The sequence below is a fragment of the Salmo salar genome, chromosome 01 (genome assembly GCF_965601325.2).
Source record: "Salmo salar chromosome 01, fSalSal1, whole genome shotgun sequence".
In the NCBI taxonomy this organism is placed as follows: Eukaryota; Metazoa; Chordata; class Actinopteri; order Salmoniformes; family Salmonidae; genus Salmo; species Salmo salar.
Window position 1 is genome coordinate 104,226,888 of NC_138291.1, and position 20,692 is coordinate 104,247,579.

The following is a 20,692-nucleotide window of genomic DNA, read 5'->3' on the forward strand; positions in this document are numbered from 1 at the left end:
CACCAGCCCTGATGAGACTAACACCAGTCCTGTTGAGACTAACACCAGTCCTGATGAGACTAACACCAGCCCTGTTGAGACTAACACCAGCCCTGATGAGACTAATACCAGCCCTGATGAGACTAACACCAGTCCTGATGAGACTAACACCAGCCCTGATGAGACTAATAACAGTCCTGATGAGACTAACACCAGTCCTGATGAGACTAACACCTGTCCTGATGAGACTAACACCAGTCCTGATGAGACTAACACCAGCCCTGATGAGACTAACACCAGTCCTGATGAGACTAACACCTGTCCTGATGAGACTAACACCTGTCCTGATGAGACTAACACCAGCCCTGATGAGACTAACACCAGCCCTGTTGAGACTAACACCAGCCCTGATGAGACTAATACCAGCCCTGATGAGACTAACACCAGTCCTGATGAGACTAACACCAGCCCTGATGAGACTAATACCAGTCCTGATGAGACTAATACCAGTCCTGATGAGACTAACACCAGTCCTGATGAGACTAACACCAGCCCTGATGAGACTAATACCAGTCCTGATGAGACTAATACCAGTCCTGATGAGACTAATACCAGTCCTGATGAGACTAACACCAGTCCTGATGAGACTAACACCAGTCCTGTTGAGACTATATGGCATATTAATTTTAAATGCATAAACTACAATATCATTGGAATTAAATTGTTGTTTCAGAATTGATATCCTCAACCTTTAGACTGAAGACTAAGGTTTCATCTAAGCATCCAGGAGCACAATACTGGAAGGTACTGTATGTACTGTACTGTTCCATAGTCTAATATCACAGGAATCAGATGGATGTGTGTGTGTGTGTCTGGACAGGAGATATTCTTCCACATACCTCAAATCCTCTCTCTCCTCTCTGTCCCATGGGGCCCTATAAGAACACATCACACAGCTTGTTTACAACAACACCCCTTCAGTGCACACACACACACACACACACACACACACACACACACACACACACACACACACACACACACACACACACACACACACACACACACACACACACACACACACACACACACACACACACATACACACATACACCAACTTGTTAACACCAACAGCAGCTCAGTCCAAGATCCAGTAAAGGACTGTGTTTCAACATCCATCCTTTGCTATGTTCCATTGATTCCTTGCTTTCCAACAACCCTGAATTTCACTATTTAACAAACCAAAGGGCAAAACTCAAGCGGGCATTTTTTGAAGTTGAAACCAGCAGCAGCAGCCTCACGGGGGGGGGGGGGGAGAGGGAGAGAGGTGAGAGTGGTAAAGAGATAGATGGTAAAGAGATAGATGGTAAAGAGATAGATGGTAAAGTAGTGTGTAATGCTGAAGGTCCACAATGTTTTTAAATCTAATCTTGGAATTAATGTTAATTGAATATTGTCTTTATTTTATCATTCATTTGACCAGGATAAAATCATATATAAGTCTATGCACAAGCCATTCTGAAGATGACTGAACTGAAAAGGTGTGTGAAATGTTGTCCAACAGAAAAGTTTTGGGAAGACTACAGGTTAGAGAGATGGGGCTGCAACTGCTGGGATTCTCTGGAGGATTGGTTTGAAAAGCAAAACATTTATTTGTGAAAATGTCAACGGACAATAAAGTATGAACAAGAGAAAGATGAGAAATGTTCCAGTGCCATGTACTCACAGGAGGTCCTTCAACTCCCAGACCAGGCTCTCCTTTCTCCCCTAGGTCTCCTGGTTCACCAGGGACGCCACGCTCACCCTGACAGAGAAGAGAGGGGGGAACAGGGAACTCATTTTGATGACTGTTAAAGGGAAGAGAGGGGAGAACAGGGAACTCATTTTGATGACTGTTAAAGGGAAGAGAGGGGGGGACAGGGAACTCATTTTGATGACTGTTAAAGGGAAGAGAGGGGGGAACAGGGAACTAATTTTGATGACTGTTAAAGGGAAGAGAGGAGGGAACAGGGAACTCATTTTGATGACTGTTAAAGGGAAGAGAGGGGGGAACAGGGAACTCATTTTGATGACTGTTAAAGGGAAGAGAGGGGGGAACAGGGAACTCATTTTGATGACTGTTAAAGGGAAGAGAGGGGGGAACAGGGAACTCATTTTGATGACTGTTAAAGGGAAGAGAGGGGGGAACAGAGAACTCATTTTGATGACTGTTAAAGGGAAGAGAGGGGGGAACAGGGAACTAATTTTGATGACTGTTAAAGGGAAGAGAGGGGGGAACAGGGAACTCATTTTGATGACTGTTAAAGGGAAGAGAGGGGGGAACAGGGAACTCATTTTGATGACTGTTAAAGGGAAGAGAGGAGGGAACAGGGAACTCATTTTGATGACTGTTAAAGGGAAGAGAGGGGGGAACAGGGAACTCATTTTGATGACTGTTAAAGGGAAGAGAGGGGGGAACAGGGAACTCATTTTGATGACTGTTAAAGGGAAGAGAGGGGGGGAACAGAGAACTCATTTTGATGACTGTTAAAGGGAACAGGGTGCCATATGAAACTCATTTTGATGACTATTAAAGGGAACAGGGTGCCATATGAAACTCATTTTGATGACTATTAAAGGGAACAGGGTGCCATATGAAACTCATTTTGATGACTATTAAAGGGAACAGGGTGCCATATGAAACTCATTTTGATGACTGTTAAAGGGAACAGGGTGCCATATGAAACTCATTTTGATGACTGTTAAAGGGAACAGGGTGCCATATGAAACTCATTTTGATGACTGTTAAAGGGAACAGGGTGCCATATGAAACTCATTTTGATGACTATTAAAGGGAACAGGGTGCCATATGAAACTCATTTTGATGACTGTTAAAGGGAACAGGGTGCCATATGAAACTCATTTTGATGACTGTTAAAGGGAACAGGGTGCCATATGAAACTCATTTTGATGACTATTAAAGGGAACAGGGTGCCATATGAAACTCATTTTGATGACTGTTAAAGGGAACAGGGTGCCATATGAAACTCATTTTGATGACTATTAAAGGGAACAGGGTGCCATATGAAACTCATTTTGATGACTGTTAAAGGGAACAGGGTGCCATATGAAACTCATTTTGATGACTGTTAAAGGGAACAGGGTGCCATATGAAACTCATTTTGATGACTATTAAAGGGAACAGGGTGCCATATGAAACTCATTTTGATGACTGTTAAAGGGAACAGGGTGCCATATGAAACTCATTTTGATGACTGTTAAAGGGAACAGGGTGCCATATGAAACTCATTTTGATGACTGTTAAAGGGAACAGGGTGCCATATGAAACTCATTTTGATGACTGTTAAAGGGAACAGGGTGCCATATGAAACTCATTTTGATGACTGTTAAAGGGAACAGGGTGCCATATGAAACTCATTTTGATGACTGTTAAAGGGAACAGGGTGCCATATGAAACTCATTTTGATGACTGTTAAAGGGAACAGGGTGCCATATGAAACTCATTTTGATGACTATTAAAGGGAACAGGGTGCCATATGAAACTCATTTTGATGACTGTTAAAGGGAACAGGGTGCCATATGAAACTCATTTTGATGACTGTTAAAGGGAACAGGGTGCCATATGAAACTCATTTTGATGACTATTAAAGGGAACAGGGTGCCATATGAAACTCATTTTGATGACTGTTAAAGGGAACAGGGTGCCATATGAAACTCATTTTGATGACTGTTAAAGGGAACAGGGTGCCATATGAAACTCATTTTGATGACTGTTAAAGGGAACAGGGTGCCATATGAAACTCATTTTGATGACTGTTAAAGGGAACAGGGTGCCATATGAAACTCATTTTGATGACTGTTAAAGGGAACAGGGTGCCATATGAAACTCATTTTGATGACTGTTAAAGGGAACAGGGTGCCATATGAAACTCATTTTGATGACTGTTAAAGGGAACAGGGTGCCATATGAAACTCATTTTGATGACTATTAAAGTGAACAGGGTGCCATATGAAACTCATTTTGATGACTGTTAAAGGGAACAGGGTGCCATATGAAACTCATTTTGATGACTGTTAAAGGGAACAGGGTGCCATTTGGGACCCAGCTCAATAAAAGGAGAGTTCCCTGGCTTTAACAGGACCTGTGTTTCAGATCCAGATAAATCCAGATTGTGGTAACCCTGGGTGGTCTGCCTGTCTGTTTTGTCCCTCTTCCCCCACCATAGGGGGCTGCCATCCTGTTTTGGCCCTGTTCCTCCACCATAGGGGTTGTTTTTCTACCTTTGGCCCTCGTGATCCTCTGGGTCCAGATGTCATCCCCTCTTCCTGCCCGGGCGAAAAGAAGAAAGAACAAAATGATTTTCACAACCCAGACATCGTACAGCATACGTCAGCATTGATAATAATTACGCCGATAGAGATGGTCGCCTCGCTTCAGGTCCTTAGGAAACTATGCTGTATTTTGTTTTTTTAAGGTATTATTTCTTACATTGTTACCCCAGGAAATCTTTTTTTTTTTACAAGCATTTCACTACGCTTGCAGTGACATCTGCTAACCATGTGTATGTGACAAATAACATTTGATATGATTTAAAGATTGGAGGCTAAACATGTAAGATACAGATAGACTGTCTGAAATTGACCAAGACACTCGGACCAACGATCTGCAGTTAAAAAGCCTTTATCAAGTCAAATACAATGTTATTTGTCACCTGCTTCGTACACAACAGGTGGAGACTAACAGTAAAATGCCAACAGGTCCTTCCCAACAATGCAGAGAGAAAGAAAGTAGAGAAATAATAGAAAGTAAAACACGTAATAATAAAAGTAATAATAGATACAGAATGAGTAATGATAACTTGTCTATTCTGTCTGCAAGGAGTACCAGTACTGAGTAATGATAACTTGTCTATTCTGTCTGTAAGGAGAACCAGTACTGAGTAATGATAACTTGTCTATTCTGTCTGCAAGGAGTACCAGTACTGAGTAATGATAACTTGTCTATTCTGTCTGCAAGGAGTACCAGTACTGAGTAATGATAACTTGGCTATATACAAGGAGTACCAGTACTGAGTAATGATAACTTGGCTATATACAAGGAGTACCAGTACTGAGTAATGATAACTTGTCTATTCTGTCTGCAAGAGGTACCAGTACTGAGTAATGATAACTTGTCTATTCTGTCTGCAAGGAGAACCAGTACTGAGTAATGATAACTTGTCTATTCTGTCTGCAAGGAGTACCAGTACTGAGTAATGATAACTTGTCTATTCTGTCTGCAAGGAGTACCAGTACTCAGTAATGATAACTTGTCTATTCTGTCTGCAAGGAGTACCAGTACTGAGTAATGATAACTTGTCTATTCTGTCTGCAAGGAGTACCAGTACTGAGTAATGATAACTTGTCTATTCTGTCTGCAAGAGGTACCAGTACTGAGTAATGATAACTTGTCTATTCTGTCTGTAAGGAGTACCAGTACTGAGTAATGATAACTTGTCTATTCTGTCTGCAAGGAGAACCAGTACTGAGTAATGATAACTTGTCTATTCTGTCTGTAAGGAGTACCAGTACTGAGTAATGATAACTTGTCTATTCTGTCTGCAAGGAGTACCAGTACTGAGTAATGATAACTTGTCTATTCTGTCTGTAAGGAGTACCAGTACTGAGTAATGATAACTTGTCTATTCTGTCTGTAAGGAGAACCAGTACTGAGTAATGATAACTTGTCTATTCTGTCTGAAAGGGGTACCAGTACTGAGTAATGATAACTTGTCTATTCTGTCTGCAAGAGGTACCAGTACTGAGTAATGATAACTTGTCTATTCTGTCTGCAAGAGGTACCAGTACTGAGTAATGATAACTTGTCTATTCTGTCTGCAAGGAGTACCAGTACTGAGTAATGATAACTTGTCTATTCTGTCTGCAAGGAGTACCAGTACTGAGTAATGATAACTTGTCTATTCTGTCTGCAAGAGGTACCAGTACTGAGTAATGATAACTTGTCTATTCTGTCTGCAAGAGGTACCAGTACTGAGTAATGATAACTTGTCTATTCTGTCTGCAAGAGGTACCAGTACTGAGTAATGATAACTTGTCTATTCTGTCTGCAAGGAGAACCAGTACTGATTAATGATAACTTGGCTATATACAAGGAGTACCAGTACTGAGTAATGATAACTTGTCTATTCTGTCTGCAAGGAGTACCAGTACTGAGTAATGATAACTTGGCTATATACAAGGAGTACCAGTACTGAGTAATGATAACTTGGCTATATACAAGGAGTACCAGTACTGAGTAATGATAACTTGGCTATATACAAGGAGTACCAGTACTGAGTAATGATAACTTGGCTATATACAAGGAGTACCAGTACTGAGTAATGATAACTTGTCTATTCTGTCTGCAAGGAGAACCAGTACTGAGTAATGATAACTTGTCTATTCTGTCTGCAAGAGGTACCAGTACTGAGTAATGATAACTTGTCTATTCTGTCTGCAAGGAGTACCAGTACTGAGTAATGATAACTTGTCTATTCTGTCTGCAAGGAGAACCAGTACTGAGTAATGATAACTTGTCTATTCTGTCTGCAAGGAGTACCAGTACTGAGTAATGATAACTTGTCTATTCTGTCTGCAATGAGAACCAGTACTGAGTAATGATAACTTGTCTATTCTGTCTGCAATGAGAACCAGTACTGAGTAATGATAACTTGTCTATTCTGTCTGCAAGGAGTACCAGTACTGAGTAATGATAACTTGTCTATTCTGTCTGCAAGGAGTACCAGTACTGAGTAATGATAACTTGTCTATTCTGTCTGCAATGAGAACCAGTACTGAGTAATGATAACTTGTCTATTCTGTCTGCAAGGAGTACCAGTACTGAGTAATGATAACTTGTCTATTCTGTCTGCAAGGAGTACCAGTACTGAGTAATGATAACTTGTCTATTCTGTCTGCAAGGAGGTACCAGTACTGAGTAATGATAACTTGTCTATTCTGTCTGCAAGGAGAACCAGTACTGAGTAATGATAACTTGTCTATTCTGTCTGCAAGGAGTACCAGTACTGAGTAATGATAACTTGTCTATTCTGTCTGCAAGGAGTACCAGTACTGAGTAATGATAACTTGTCTATTCTGTCTGCAAGGAGTACCAGTACTGAGTAATGATAACTTGTCTATTCTGTCTGCAAGGAGTACCAGTACTGAGTAATGATAACTTGTCTATTCTGTCTGCAAGAGGTACCAGTACTGAGTAATGATAACTTGTCTATTCTGTCTGCAATGAGAACCAGTACTGAGTAATGATAACTTGTCTATTCTGTCTGCAAGGAGTACCAGTACTGAGTAATGATAACTTGTCTATTCTGTCTGCAAGGAGTACCAGTACTGAGTAATGATAACTTGTCTATTCTGTCTGCAAGGAGGTACCAGTACTGAGTAATGATAACTTGTCTATTCTGTCTGCAAGGAGAACCAGTACTGAGTAATGATAACTTGTCTATTCTGTCTGCAAGGAGTACCAGTACTGAGTAATGATAACTTGTCTATTCTGTCTGCAAGGAGTACCAGTACTGAGTAATGATAACTTGTTTATTCTGTCTGCAAGGAGTACCAGTACTGAGTAATGATAACTTGTCTATTCTGTCTGCAAGGAGTACCAGTACTGAGTAATGATAACTTGTCTATTCTGTCTGCAAGGAGTACCAGTACTGAGTAATGATAACTTGTCTATTCTGTCTGCAAGAGGTACCAGTACTGAGTAATGATAACTTGTCTATTCTGTCTGCAAGAGGTACCAGTACTGATTAATGATAACTTGGCTATATACAAGGAGTACCAGTACTGAGTGGATGTGCAGGGGTACGAGGTCATTGAGGAAGATATGTACATATAGTTAGAGATAAATAATAAAGTAGGACTAAATAATAAAGTATCCATGTAGGAAAGTTCAAACAAGCCAAACAATTCTCCTACTGCAAATCACACATCAGCAATTCACTTTGAGAACAAGACAGTGTTTCTCCCAGAAGCACAGCCACTGCCTGTGTGAGACTTCAATGGGAATATGGAATATACCTCCAACTACACAGGGCAAACAGTAGGAACACTTCATTTCACCACGAGCCGTGTGTTCAATACTCTCCTACTTTACAACATGTTTTAACAGCTTCTACGTTGTGAAGTGAGACCCATAATGCTCTGCTGCTGCCACACACAGAAGTCCACGGGTGTCTCCCAAATAACACCCTATTCTCTATATAGTGCCCTATGGGTCCTGGTCAAAAGTGATGCACTATAAAGGGAATAGGGTGCCATTCTGGACGCAGGCTTGATTGGGATCGGGGATAAGCATTATTTACAGTACACCCCCTTGATGGAAAATGGATTTCTGTGTTCAGCATGCATTGGTGCAACAACTAAGTCCTGCATTGCACAATGTAAATCAGCCATCTGAAACGTTGCTTCATGCTAATGCAGCAGTTTTGAAATAAAGCTCCCCCACATTTTAACAAGTGTTCAGAGTACAAATAAAAATAAAGTTGGATGAACTCAAATAACCTGTGTTTGTTTCTCTGGTTTTACTTCCTCAAGGGTGTAGTGGTGTGTCATTTGAATTGGCACTGAATTCAATATGTAAATAAGTTGAAATGTGCCAATAAAGAATGGTTTAAATTCTCTCTCTCTCACTCTCTCTTTTTTTCCCTTGCTCTCTCTGCCCTCCTTCCTCTCACCTCCTCCTCCTCCATCCATCCTCCATCCATCCCCCCCCTGTATCCCTCCATCACTGCCCTCCTCAACTATTCACTACTCACAGGCCGTGTCCCAAATCTGGCTTGCCCAGTAATTACTTAAACTGCCTACTGTGTAGTTTCTAATCATACAAAATAGTATTTAGAATGTACTGTTTCGTAACAATGAATGCAGTAACAACAAATATCAGCATACTAGGCTCCTCCTACTGAGACTGTGCCATCTAACACACAATTACGTTGCCTGCTGGGAAAAAACAGCTCAGGTTGTTTTCATATATTTGTTGTTGTTGTGTTTTTGCATTGATATTGACTGATTAACTAATATTATGCTACACAAAGATACATAACATCCATTTTTCTAAACTAATCCAATGTGTTCGTTGGACTTATTGCACCCATTACTGAGTTGTTGTTCCAGTTTAGATGGTTTTAAGGTAGTCTTATTTATTCTTCTGTTTAACCCTGCCAGTCATTCTGAAACCAAGTTGTTGTGAGTGAAGAACAGTTCCAATTGTTGGATATCCCCACTCTGGCTGGATTCCAATAGGATTCAAACATCACTTTGCAAGCCAGCATGAGTCCAAAACACAGCAAAGGTTGGTCACCAGCAAAACACAGTGAAGGCTGGTCACCAGCAAAACACAGTGAAGGCACCATGAAAACACAGTGAAGGCAGCATGAAAACACAGTGAAGGCTGGTCACCAGCAAAACACAGTGACGGCACCATGAAAACACAGTGACGGCACCATGAAAACACAGTGAAGGCACAATGAAAACACAGTGAAGGCAGCATGAAAACACAGTGAAGGCAGCATGAAAACACAGTGAAGGCACCATGAAAACACAGTGAAGGCTGGTCACCAGCAAAACACAGTGACGGCACCATGAAAACACAGTGAAGGCACAATGAAAACACAGTGAAGGCAGCATGAAAACACAGTGAAGGCAGCATGAAAACACAGTGAAGGCACCATGAAAACACAGTGAAGGCTGGTCACCAGCAAAACACAGTGACGGCACCATGAAAACACAGTGAAGGCACAATGAAAACACAGTGACGGCACCATGAAAACACAGTGAAGGCACAATGAAAACACAGTGACGGCACCATGAAAACACAGTGAAGGCACAATGAAAACACAGTGAAGGCACCATGAAAACACAGTGAAGGCTGGTCACCAGTAAAATCAGCAGTGGTGGAAAAAGTTCTCAACTGTCATACTGGAGTAAACGTAAAGATAATAGAAAATGACTCAAGTAAAAGTGAAAGTCACCCAGTAAAATCCTACTTGAGTAAAAGTCTAAAAGTATTTGGTTATAAACATACTTAAGTATCAAAAGTACAGTTGAAGTCGGAAGTTTACAAGCCAAATACATTTAAACTCAGTTTCACAGTTCCTGACATTTAATCCTAGTAAAAATTCCCTGTCTTGGGTCAGTTAGGATCACCACTTTATTTTAAGAAAGCTAAATGTCAGAATAATAGTAGAGAGAATTATTTATTTAAGCTTTTTCTTTCATCACATTCCCAGTGGGTCACAAGTTTACATACACTCAATTGGTATTTGGTAGCATTGCCTTTAAATTGTTTAACTTGGGTCAAACAATTCAGGTAGCCTTCCACAAGCTTCCCACAATAAATTGGGTGAATTTTGGCCCATTCCTCCTGACAGAGCTGGTGAAACTGAGTCAGGTTTGTAGGCCTCCTTGCTCGCACACACTTTTTCAGTTCTGCCCACACATTTTCTATAGGATTGAGGTCAGGGCTTTGTGATGGCCACTCCAATACCTTGACTTTGTTGTCCTTAAGCCATTCTGTCCATTTGGAAGACCCATTTGTGACCAAGCTTTAACTTCCTGACTGATGTCTTGAGATGTTGCTTCAATATATCCACATCATTTTCCATCCTCGTGATGCCATCTATTTTGTGAAGTGCACCTGTCCCTCCTGGAGCAAAGCACCCCCACAACATGATGCTGCCACCCCTGTGCTTCACGGTTGGGATGGTGTTCTTCTGATTGCATGCCTCCCACTTTTTCCTGCAAACATAATGATGGTCATTATGGCCAAACAGTTCTATTTTTGTTTCATCAGACCAGAGGACATTTCTCAAAAATGTACGATCTTTGTCCCCATGTGCAGTTGCAAACCGTAGTCTGGCTTTTTTATGGCGGTTTTGGAGCAATGGCTTCTTCCTTGCTGAGTGGCCTTTCAGGTTATGTCGATGTAGGACTCGTTTTACTGTGGATATAGATACTTTCGTACCTGTTTCCTCCAGCATCTTCACAAGGTCCTTTGCTGTTGTTCTGTGAGTGATTTGCACTTTTTGCACCAAGGTACATTCATTTCTAGGAGACAGAATGCGTCTCCTTCCTGAGTGGTATGATGGCTGTGTGGTCCCATGGTGTTTATACTTGCATACTATTGTTTGTAAAGATGAACGTGGTACCTTCAGGCATTTGGAAATTGCTCCCAAGGATGAACCAGACTTGTGGAGGTCTACAATTTTTTTCTGAGGTCTTGGCTGATTTCTTTTGATCTTCCCATGATTTCAAGCAAAGACGCACACCTCCAACTGACTCAAATGATGTCAATTAGCCTATCAGAAGCTTCTAAAGCCATGACATCATTTTCTGGAATTTTCCAAGCTGTTTAAAGGCACAGTCAACTTAGTGTATGTTTACTTCTGACCCACTGGAATTGTGATACAGTGAATTCTAAGTTAAATAATCTGTCTGTAAGCAATTGTTGGAAAAATTACTTGTGTCATGCACAAAGTAGATGTCCTAACCGACTTGCCAAAACTATAGTTTGTTAACAAGAAATTTGTGAAGTGGTTGAAAAACAAATTTTAATGACTCCAACCTAAGTGCACATAAACTTCCGACTTCAACTGTAAATGGAATCGCTAAAATGTAGTTAAGTATCAAAAGTAAAAGTAACAGTATAAACCATTTCAAATGTCTTATGATAAGCAAACCAGATGACACCATTTATTTCTTTATTTGACAGATAGCCAGGGGCACACTCCAACACTCAGACATAATTTACAGATAGCCAGGGGCACACTCCAACACTCAGACATCATTTACAGATAGCCAGGGGCACACTCCAACATTCAGACATCATTTACAGATAGCCAGGGGCACACTCCAACACTCAGACATCATTTACAGATAGCCAGGGGCACACTCCAACACTCAGACATCATTTACAGATAGCCAGGGGCACACTCCAACACTCAGACATCATTTACAAACAAAGCATTTGTGTTTAGTGAGTCAGCCAGATCAGAGGCAGTACAGTACGGACGACGAGGGATTTTCTCTTGATAAGTGTGTGAATTGGACCATTTTCCTGTCAAAATGTAACGAGTACTTTTGGGTGTCAGGGAAAATGTATGGAGTAAAGTAAAGTACAGATACCCCCAAAAAACGACTTAAGTAGTACTTTAAAGTATTTTTACTTAAGTACTTTACAGCACTGAAAATCAGCACCTATGCAGTTTTTTTCAGTAGGGTTGATTCCTGCCATATGTTCACGTTGGTACATCGCGTCCCCTCAGCTGATTATCAGCTGTTGTCAAACACACAGATGATTCTCTAGACATGTAGATAAAATATTACATTTTCACATACCCAAAATGCCTACCATTTAGAACGCAAGTACAGGTATTGGGACACGGCCAAAGTGTCAAAGATGCTTACAGTCCAACGGTATCTCTGTGTCTCCCCTCATCCCTCCCTCCATCTCTCCTCCTCTACACTTGTTTACGTACTCATTCACTCTGAGCCAGTCACAGTGTTAAAGATGTTCAAGGTCCAACTGTGTCCATCTACATCCCTCCATCATTCCCTCTCTACATCCCTCCATCCTTCCCTCTCTACATCCCTCCATCCTTCCCTCTCTACATTCCTCCATCCTTCCCTCTCTACATCCCTCCATCCTTCCCTCTCTACATTCCTCCATCCTTCCCTCTCTACATCCCTCCATCCTTCCCTCTCTACATCCCTCCATCCTCCCCTCTCTACATCCCTCCATCATTCCCTCTCTACATTCCTCCATCCTTCCCTCTCTACATCCCTCCATCCTCCCCTCTCTACATTCCTCCATCCTTCCCTCTCTACATCCCTCCATCCTCCCCTCTCTACATCCCTCCATCCTCCCCTCTCTACATCCCTCCATCCTCCCCTCTCTACATCCCTCCATCCTCCCCTCTCTACATCCCTCCATCCTTCCCTCTCTACATTCCTCTATCCTTCCCTCTCTACATCCCTCCATCCTCCCCTCTCTACATCCCTTCATCCTCCCCTCTCTACATCCCTCCATCCTTCCCTCTCTACATTCATCCATCCTTCCCTCTCTACATCCCTCCATCTTTCCCCCTTCTACATTCCTCCATCCTTCCCCCTTCTACATTCCTCCATCCTTCCCCCTTCTACATTCCTCCATCCTTCCCTCTCTATATCCCTCCATCCTTCCCTCTCTACATCCCTCCATCCCCCTCTCTACATCCCTCCATCCTTCCCTCTCTACATCCCTCCATCCTTCCCTCTCTATATCCCTCCATCCTTCCCTCTCTATATCCCTCCATCCTTCCCTCTCTATATCCCTCTATCCTCCCCTCTCTACATCCCTCCATCCTTCCCTCTCTACATCCCTCCATCCTTCCCTCTCTACATCCCTCCATCCTTCCCTCTCTACATCCCTCCATCCTTCCCTCTCTACATCCCTCCATCCTTCCCTCTCTACATCCCTCCATCCTTCCCACCTCCACACTTGTTTACCTACTCACTTTCTTAGAGCCATACCTCTCCCTGACACCATTAACATGCCAACATCTCTCTTATTACTCTGCTCTACCGAGCACATTAGCTCTTAATGTGTGTGTGTGTGTGTGTGTGTGTGTGTGTGTGTGTGTGTGTGTGTGTGTGTGTGTGTGTGTGTGTGTGTGTGTGTGTGTGTGTGTGTGTGTGTGTGTGTGTGTGTGTGCGCTCCGACCTAATGAGTAGTTCCACTGTCATGCGTAATGTTCAGTTTAGCACCTTCCATGTACAAACAAACATTATTGCCCTAGCCTAACATGAGAGCTGGCACCCTATTCCCTACATAGTGCACTACTTTTGACCAGGGCTTTGGAACAGCTTTAGGGAACAGGGTGCTATTCAGAACTCATACCTATACTGCTAGCTGATATCTGCCATCACTGCTTGGGCTTGCACCATGCAAAACGCAGAAAACCTGGGTTCAATTATTTTTTTGAACTCATTGAAAATACTTACTTTGTGCTTGACTGAGCAGGCTCTGCTTAATGGACCCAAGAATAGTTCCAATACGATAAACCCCACCCTGTGGCAACCCAGCTAGACCTCTCTACAAATATGAATGATTTCAAATAGTATTTCAACCCAGGTCTGAAACACAGGCAAGTCAACCAACACATCTTGACTGTTAAGCTCTGCTACTAGCTGGTACTGCAGGTGCTGTGTCTGTACAGGTAACTAGCTGGTACTGCAGGTGCTGTGTCTGTACAGGTAACTAGCTGGTACTGCAGGTGCTGTGTCTGTACAGGTAACTAGCTGGTACTGCAGGTGCTGTGTCTGTACAGGTAACTAGCTGGTACTGCAGGTGCTGTGTCTGTACAGGTAACTAGCTGGTACTGCAGGTGCTGTGTCTGTACAGGTAACTAGCTGGTACTGCAGGTGCTGTATAAAGGAACAAATAAAGGAAACAGTTGAGTAAATGAGTGGGAGCTTCCACACAGGTATTGTTCTGAGTTAATTAGGCAATTAACATCCCATCATGCTTAGGGTCATGTATAAAAATGCCCAGTTGCCCATTATTTTGGCTACCATGGCTAGAAATGACTTTGAAAGAGGGCTTTCAAAGGAGCATTTTTTAAAGTCTGTGTGTGTGTCAGTAACCAGACCTCAACCCAAATGAACACTTATAGGAGATTCTGGAGCGGCGCCTGAGACAGCATTTTCCACCAACTTCAACAAAACACCAAATGATAGAATTTCTGGTGGAAGAATGGTGTGGGATCCCTCCAAAAGAATTTCAGACACTATGCCAAGGCACATTGAAGCTGTTCAGGCTCGTGGTGACCCAACGACCTATTAAGACACTTTATGTTGGTGTTACCTTTATTTTGGTAGTTCCCTGCATGTAATGAACACTTCTAAATGCAAAGCCGGGGCCGCAAAGTAGTCTGCTGACAGCTTTAAGCCTCAGAACGGGGGTGGATAGGCCATTACCTTGGCTGGTGTCATTGAATGCTGGATTACTTACTAGCATTGCATCTGCATGATGTCAGGGCTGTGCTACGACAGGCACTCCTCTCAGTCAACATGTTTGCTGCTGTCGTCGCAGCTGTTTCTAGCTGATCTACTACTCTCTGTGTGTATGTGTGTGTGTGTGTGTGTTTGTGTGTGTGTGTGTCTGTTTGTGAGATCATGTGTCCAGTGATGACTGAATACCATGCACTGAATTCCAAAGTGATATACTAATCTACTTTGTGTGTGTGTGTGTGTGTGGATAAGGCTAAAACAAGCCAATAAGGTCAGATCAGATGGTGATAACAGTGTCTCTATGCATCTCAAATGGAACCCTATTCCATACTGTCTGTCTGTCTGTCTGTCTGTCTGTCTGTCTGTCTGTCTGTCTGTCTGTCTGTCTGTCTGTCTGTCTGTCTGTCTGTCTGTCTGTCTGTCTGTCTGTCTGTCTGTCTGTCTGTCTGTCTGTCTGTCTGTCTGTCTGTCTGTCTGTCTGTCTGTCTGTCTGTCTGTCTGTCTGTCTGTCTGTCTGTCTGTCTGTCTGTCTGTCTGTCTGTCTGTCTGTCTGTCTGTCTGTCTGTCTGTCTGTCTGTCTGTCTGTCTGTCTGTCTGTCTGTCTGTCTGTCTGTCTGTCTGTCTGTCTGTCTGTCTGTCTGTCTGTCTGTCTGTCTGTCTGTCTGTCTGTCTGTCTGTCTGTCTGTCTGTCTGTCTGTCTGTCTGTCTGTCTGTCTGTCTGTGTGTGTGTGTGTGTGTGTGTGTGTGTGTGTGTGTGTGTGTGTGTGTGTGTGTGTGTGTGTGTGTGTGTGGATAAGGCCAAAACAAGCCAATAAGGTCAGATCAGATGGTGATAACAGTGTCTCTATGCATCTCAAATGGAACCCTATTCCATACTGTCTGTCTGTCTGTCTGTCTGTCTGTCTGTCTGTCTGTCTGTCTGTCTGTCTGTCTGTCTGTCTGTCTGTCTGTCTGTCTGTCTCTGTGTGTGTGTGTGTGTGTGTGTGTGTGTGTGTGTGTGTGTGTGTGTGTGTGTGTGTGTGTGTGTGTGTGTGTGTGTGTGTGTGTGTGTGTGTGTGTGTGTGTGTGTGTGTGTGTGTGGATAAGGCCAAAACAAGCCAATAAGGTCAGATCAGATGGTGATAACAGTGTCTCCATGCATCCCAAATGGAACCCTATTCCATACTGTAGTGCACTACTTTGACCAGAGCCCTATGAGCTCTCAGCAAACCCACCAGATGTTCAGCTACTGGCTCTCCAGGCTCTCCCTTGGGTCCAGGCAGGCCCTGGGGTCCCATCACACCTCCAGAGTCCCCCTAGGGAGGGAGAGAGAGAGAGAGAGAGAGAGAGACAGACAGACAGACAGACAGACAGACAGACAGACAGACAGACAGACAGACAGACAGACAGACAGACAGACAGACAGACAGACAGACAGACAGACAGACAGACAGACAGACAGACAGTCAGACAGACAGACAGACAGACAGACAGACAGACAGACAGACAGACAGAGCGAGAAAGTCAATCAAACAGAAAGACAGACAGACAGAGAGAGAGAGAGAGAGATAGGGAGACAGACAGACAGACAGACAGACAGACAGACAGACAGACAGACAGACAGACAGACAGACAGACAGACAGACAGACAGACAGACAGACAGACAGACAGACAGACAGAGAGACAAAGAGGACAGAGAGAGTGAGAAAGTCAATCAGACAGAAAGACAGACAGACAGCCACTGCAGCGACAGATGGGCCGTGTCATCTCTACAGGACAGGAGGGGACTCTGAGTGACTGACGTTCACACGCAGATAAGGGATGGGTGTAGGAGGGGGGTGAGGCTGGTGAGGCAGGGGGGAGTCAGGAGGGGAAAGCGGGGGCCTCTGTCACCCCACTTCTATGAGTGACACACACAGTGTGGGAGGTGGAGGGGATATCTGCCACCCCACTGGAATCATTTCACACAGCAACAGGGCTTAATTAAGAAATGACACCCCAAAACAATATTATTGTCTTTTTTTCATTAGTCCACAGCGTGTTTGTGTGCGTGGAGGAAACAGACCTGGCAGTATTTTATAAACTGTAGCATACAGCCTTGTCAGTGATGCCTATGTGTGTGTGTGTCTGTCTGTAGCATGCAGCGTTGTCAGAGATGTGTGTGTGTGTATAGGACACAGTAGAGCTGAGCTCATCATGCACAGTATACAGGACTATACACCAGTAGAACCACTTGATACAGGACTATACACCAGTAGAACCACTTGATACAGGACTATACACCAGTAGAACCACTTAATACAGGCTATACCCCAGTAGAACCACTTAATACAGGCTATACACCAGTAGAACCACTTCATACAGGACTATACACCAGTAGAACCACTTAATACAGGACTATACACCAGTAGAACCACTTAATACAGGCTATACACCAGTAGAACCACTTGATACAGGCTATACCCCAGTAGAACCACTTAATACAGGCTATACACCAGTAGAACCACTTAATACAGGGTATACAGCAGTAGAACCACTTAATACAGGCTATACACCAGTAGAACCACTTAATACAGGCTATACACCAGTAGAACCACTTAATACAGGGTATACACCAGTAGAACCACTTAATACAGGGTATACACCAGTAGAACCACTTAATACAGGCTATACACCAGTAGAACCACTTAATACAGGCTATACACCAGTAGAACCACTTGATACAGGCTATACACCAGTAGAACCACTTAATACAGGCTATACACCAGTAGAACCACTTAATACAGGCTATACACCAGTAGAACCACTTGATACAGGCTATACACCAGTAGAACCACTTGATACAGGCTATACACCAGTAGAACCACTTAATACAGGCTATACACCAGTAGAACCACTTAATACAGGCTATACACCAGTAGAACCACTTAATACAGGCTATACACCAGTAGAACCACTTGATACAGGCTATACACCAGTAGAACCACTTAATACAGGCTATACACCAGTAGAACCACTTGATACAGGCTATACACCAGTAGAACCACTTAATACAGGCTATACACCAGTAGAACCACTTAATACAGGCTATACACCAGTAGAACCACTTAATACAGGAAGGGAGTGGCTATCCAATCTGAAAGTCGTGCATCATCCTCTACGGTGATGGTGAAACATCTGTCTAATGTCTGCCTGCAGGTCTGTTCTTAAAGGTGTAAGACTTGATTTGAAGCTTTACCTTGTTTCCTTTAAGACCGTCTCTTCCAGGTATTCCCTGGTCCCCCGACGAACCCTAGAAACAGAGGACAGAACAGAGACACATCTATCAACCAGGTCTACACACACACACGCACGCACGCACGCACACACACACACACACACACACACACACACACACACACACACACACACACACACACACACACACACACACACACACACACACCCTCTATTACCATACAGATACATTTATCTCTCTCCTTCTCTCCGCTTCAGCGGGCCCACCATGTTCCAACATCCTTTCCCTTTTCCAGGATGAAATGCCTCTCTTTCCCTCTCCTGCTTCTGAATAAAGACAGATACTCATTATGGGTGCAGCAGGTGCAGCAACAGATTGGGGTCCCTGTCTGCCTCCGCTCCCTCATAACGTAAAACGCTCCGATCTGCCTCTACCCACTAATTCATTCTCAAATTTGATTACTGATCGTCTGTGTAACAATTCAAGACTTTGCCCCCCCCCATTGCCTTCATCAGCTCTCTTCTTCTCTCTCTTACTTTCTCTCCATCTCTCCTCAGCGGTTTATCTATGTATTTCCTTACTGTCCTTTGGTAGGTGTAGTTGGGGGAACAGTGGAACAAGGGAGATAAAGACATGAGAGAAGGAGGAAGATGAGATTGTTCTTTCTGGAGGGGTGGGGTCAATTCCATTTCAACTCAGGAACAAAAAACGGAGTATATCTTCCATAACTGAAATAGAATTGACCACACCCCTGGTGCAGACGGTACTTAATACATGTATTGTAAGTAACATGTCTTTTACTTACCGTGTCTCCTGGAATCCCTGGGAGTCCGATGAGTCCAGGAGGACCTTCTTTACCCTGGAAAACAGTCAGAGAAGTGTTAGAGTTTAATATCCCTTCTAGCAATCACAGCCTGGCCCATGGTTACCTGCCTGTCTGGCTACCTGCAGACAGCCCCAGCAATCACTCTCTGATTCAGAGAGTTGTATTACTGAGCTGCCAACTGTACACCCCAGTAAAGACATGCTGTTCTGGAGGCCTTTCTGGTCACCAAGGGGTTGAAAGTTGGATGCTAAGCTAAGACATCTCGGAGATGTTGGCACTGTATAGACTGTAGCTAGCTACTAGACACCAGAGGGATATACTACAAAGTAGGATCAATTAGTTAGCCAGCTAACTTTGATAAATAACCAGAAATAACTGTTGATTTTCTGGTTCATTAAGAAAGCTAAACGTATATGTGTTTTTGGTTGTTCAGTCAATTAGACCAAGCCCATTTCAAGCTTCTCTTTCTTAAAAAATACGGTTATTTGGGGATATTTACTGGCTAACTCTTTGATCCTACTTTGCAGAATACCCTTCAGGACATCCGGCAGTTTCATTTTATTTTAAAGTTATAGTCTGGGATTCGACAGTTGTGTCAAGCTCAAAAGGCATTTATAAGTTATATCTGTCAAGAATCAAATGGGTAAATATCAAGAATTGAAAAGACCAATGAACCATTTCCCAAATACCAGACTGTAGGGGACAAACTGTAGGGGAAGAAAGAAGATTGTAGCAATCTTTTGTTGTTTGACATGCTGTGAGAATTGCAGCAATCTGTCTGGTTTGGGAGCTTGACCATCCCCTTCAGGTATCAGAGGGCAGTAGAGGAAAACAGGAGCTATTGAAGTGTTCTATAGTAGTTACATTGAACGACCCACTTCCACTTCCAGTCAACAGGTGGCCCAGCCTAAAAAGTTTGATTAGTCATACCGTTTGATAAGAATTTTATTTGGATTTTAAGCTCCAAGGGCTAGTCTTCCAAGAGTCCATAGAGTTTAAGATAGTCATTTCTCTCCGTAGACCAATATAAATTTCTCAAACATCTGACCTGAGGTAAAAGCACTTGTCATGCCATATAGACCTAGTTCTAGTTCCTGGGGTGAGTTGCATTACCACTAGCTGCTCAGGGAACTTGAACTAGAACCTAAACCAACTACAGGTGCACTAAAGGTGATCTAGGGTATCTGAGTACTTGGTACACAATGTAATAAATTCTGTTTCCTGTGTCAATCCAAACAGTTTCATACTACTGTACGAATAAGTACAATGGCAGATGATCATATAGCTTGTGTTGTTGGGTATTGTTGGGTGATAAAGACCCTTTATTCTCTGCTGATAGAGACTCTTGGTTCTCTGCTGATAGAGACTCTTGGTTCTCTGGTGATAGAGACTCTTGGTTCTCTGGTGATAGAGACTCTTGGTTCTCTGGTGATAGAGACTCTTTGTTCTCTGGTGATAGAGACTCTTTGTTCTCTGCTGATAGAGACTCTTTGTTCTCTGGTGATAGAGACTCTTTGTTCTCTGCTGATAGAGACTCTTTGTTCTCTGCTGATAGAGACTCTTTGTTCTCTGGTGATAGAGACTCTTTGTTCTCTGGTGATAGAGACTCTTTGTTCTCTGGTGA

At 43.0% G+C, this 20,692-nt stretch overlaps 1 protein-coding gene across 5 annotated transcripts in view; it reads right to left on the reverse strand.

Annotated features, from left to right (window-relative positions):
* Positions 1-20,692, reverse strand: part of col19a1 (collagen, type XIX, alpha 1) — a 260,397-nt gene that overhangs the window by 73,595 nt on the left and 166,110 nt on the right. For all 5 annotated transcript variants that reach the window (XM_082978540.1, XM_082978539.1, XM_082978535.1 and 2 more), the window contains 6 exons: positions 19,048-19,101; positions 18,243-18,296; positions 16,239-16,319; positions 4,261-4,305; positions 1,706-1,783; positions 879-914 (listed from right to left, as the gene is read on the reverse strand). In XM_082978540.1, coding sequence (XP_082834666.1) covers positions 879-914; positions 1,706-1,783; positions 4,261-4,305; positions 16,239-16,319; positions 18,243-18,296; positions 19,048-19,101 — 348 coding nt within the window. The remainder of the gene's footprint in view (positions 1-878; positions 915-1,705; positions 1,784-4,260; positions 4,306-16,238; positions 16,320-18,242; positions 18,297-19,047; positions 19,102-20,692) is intronic.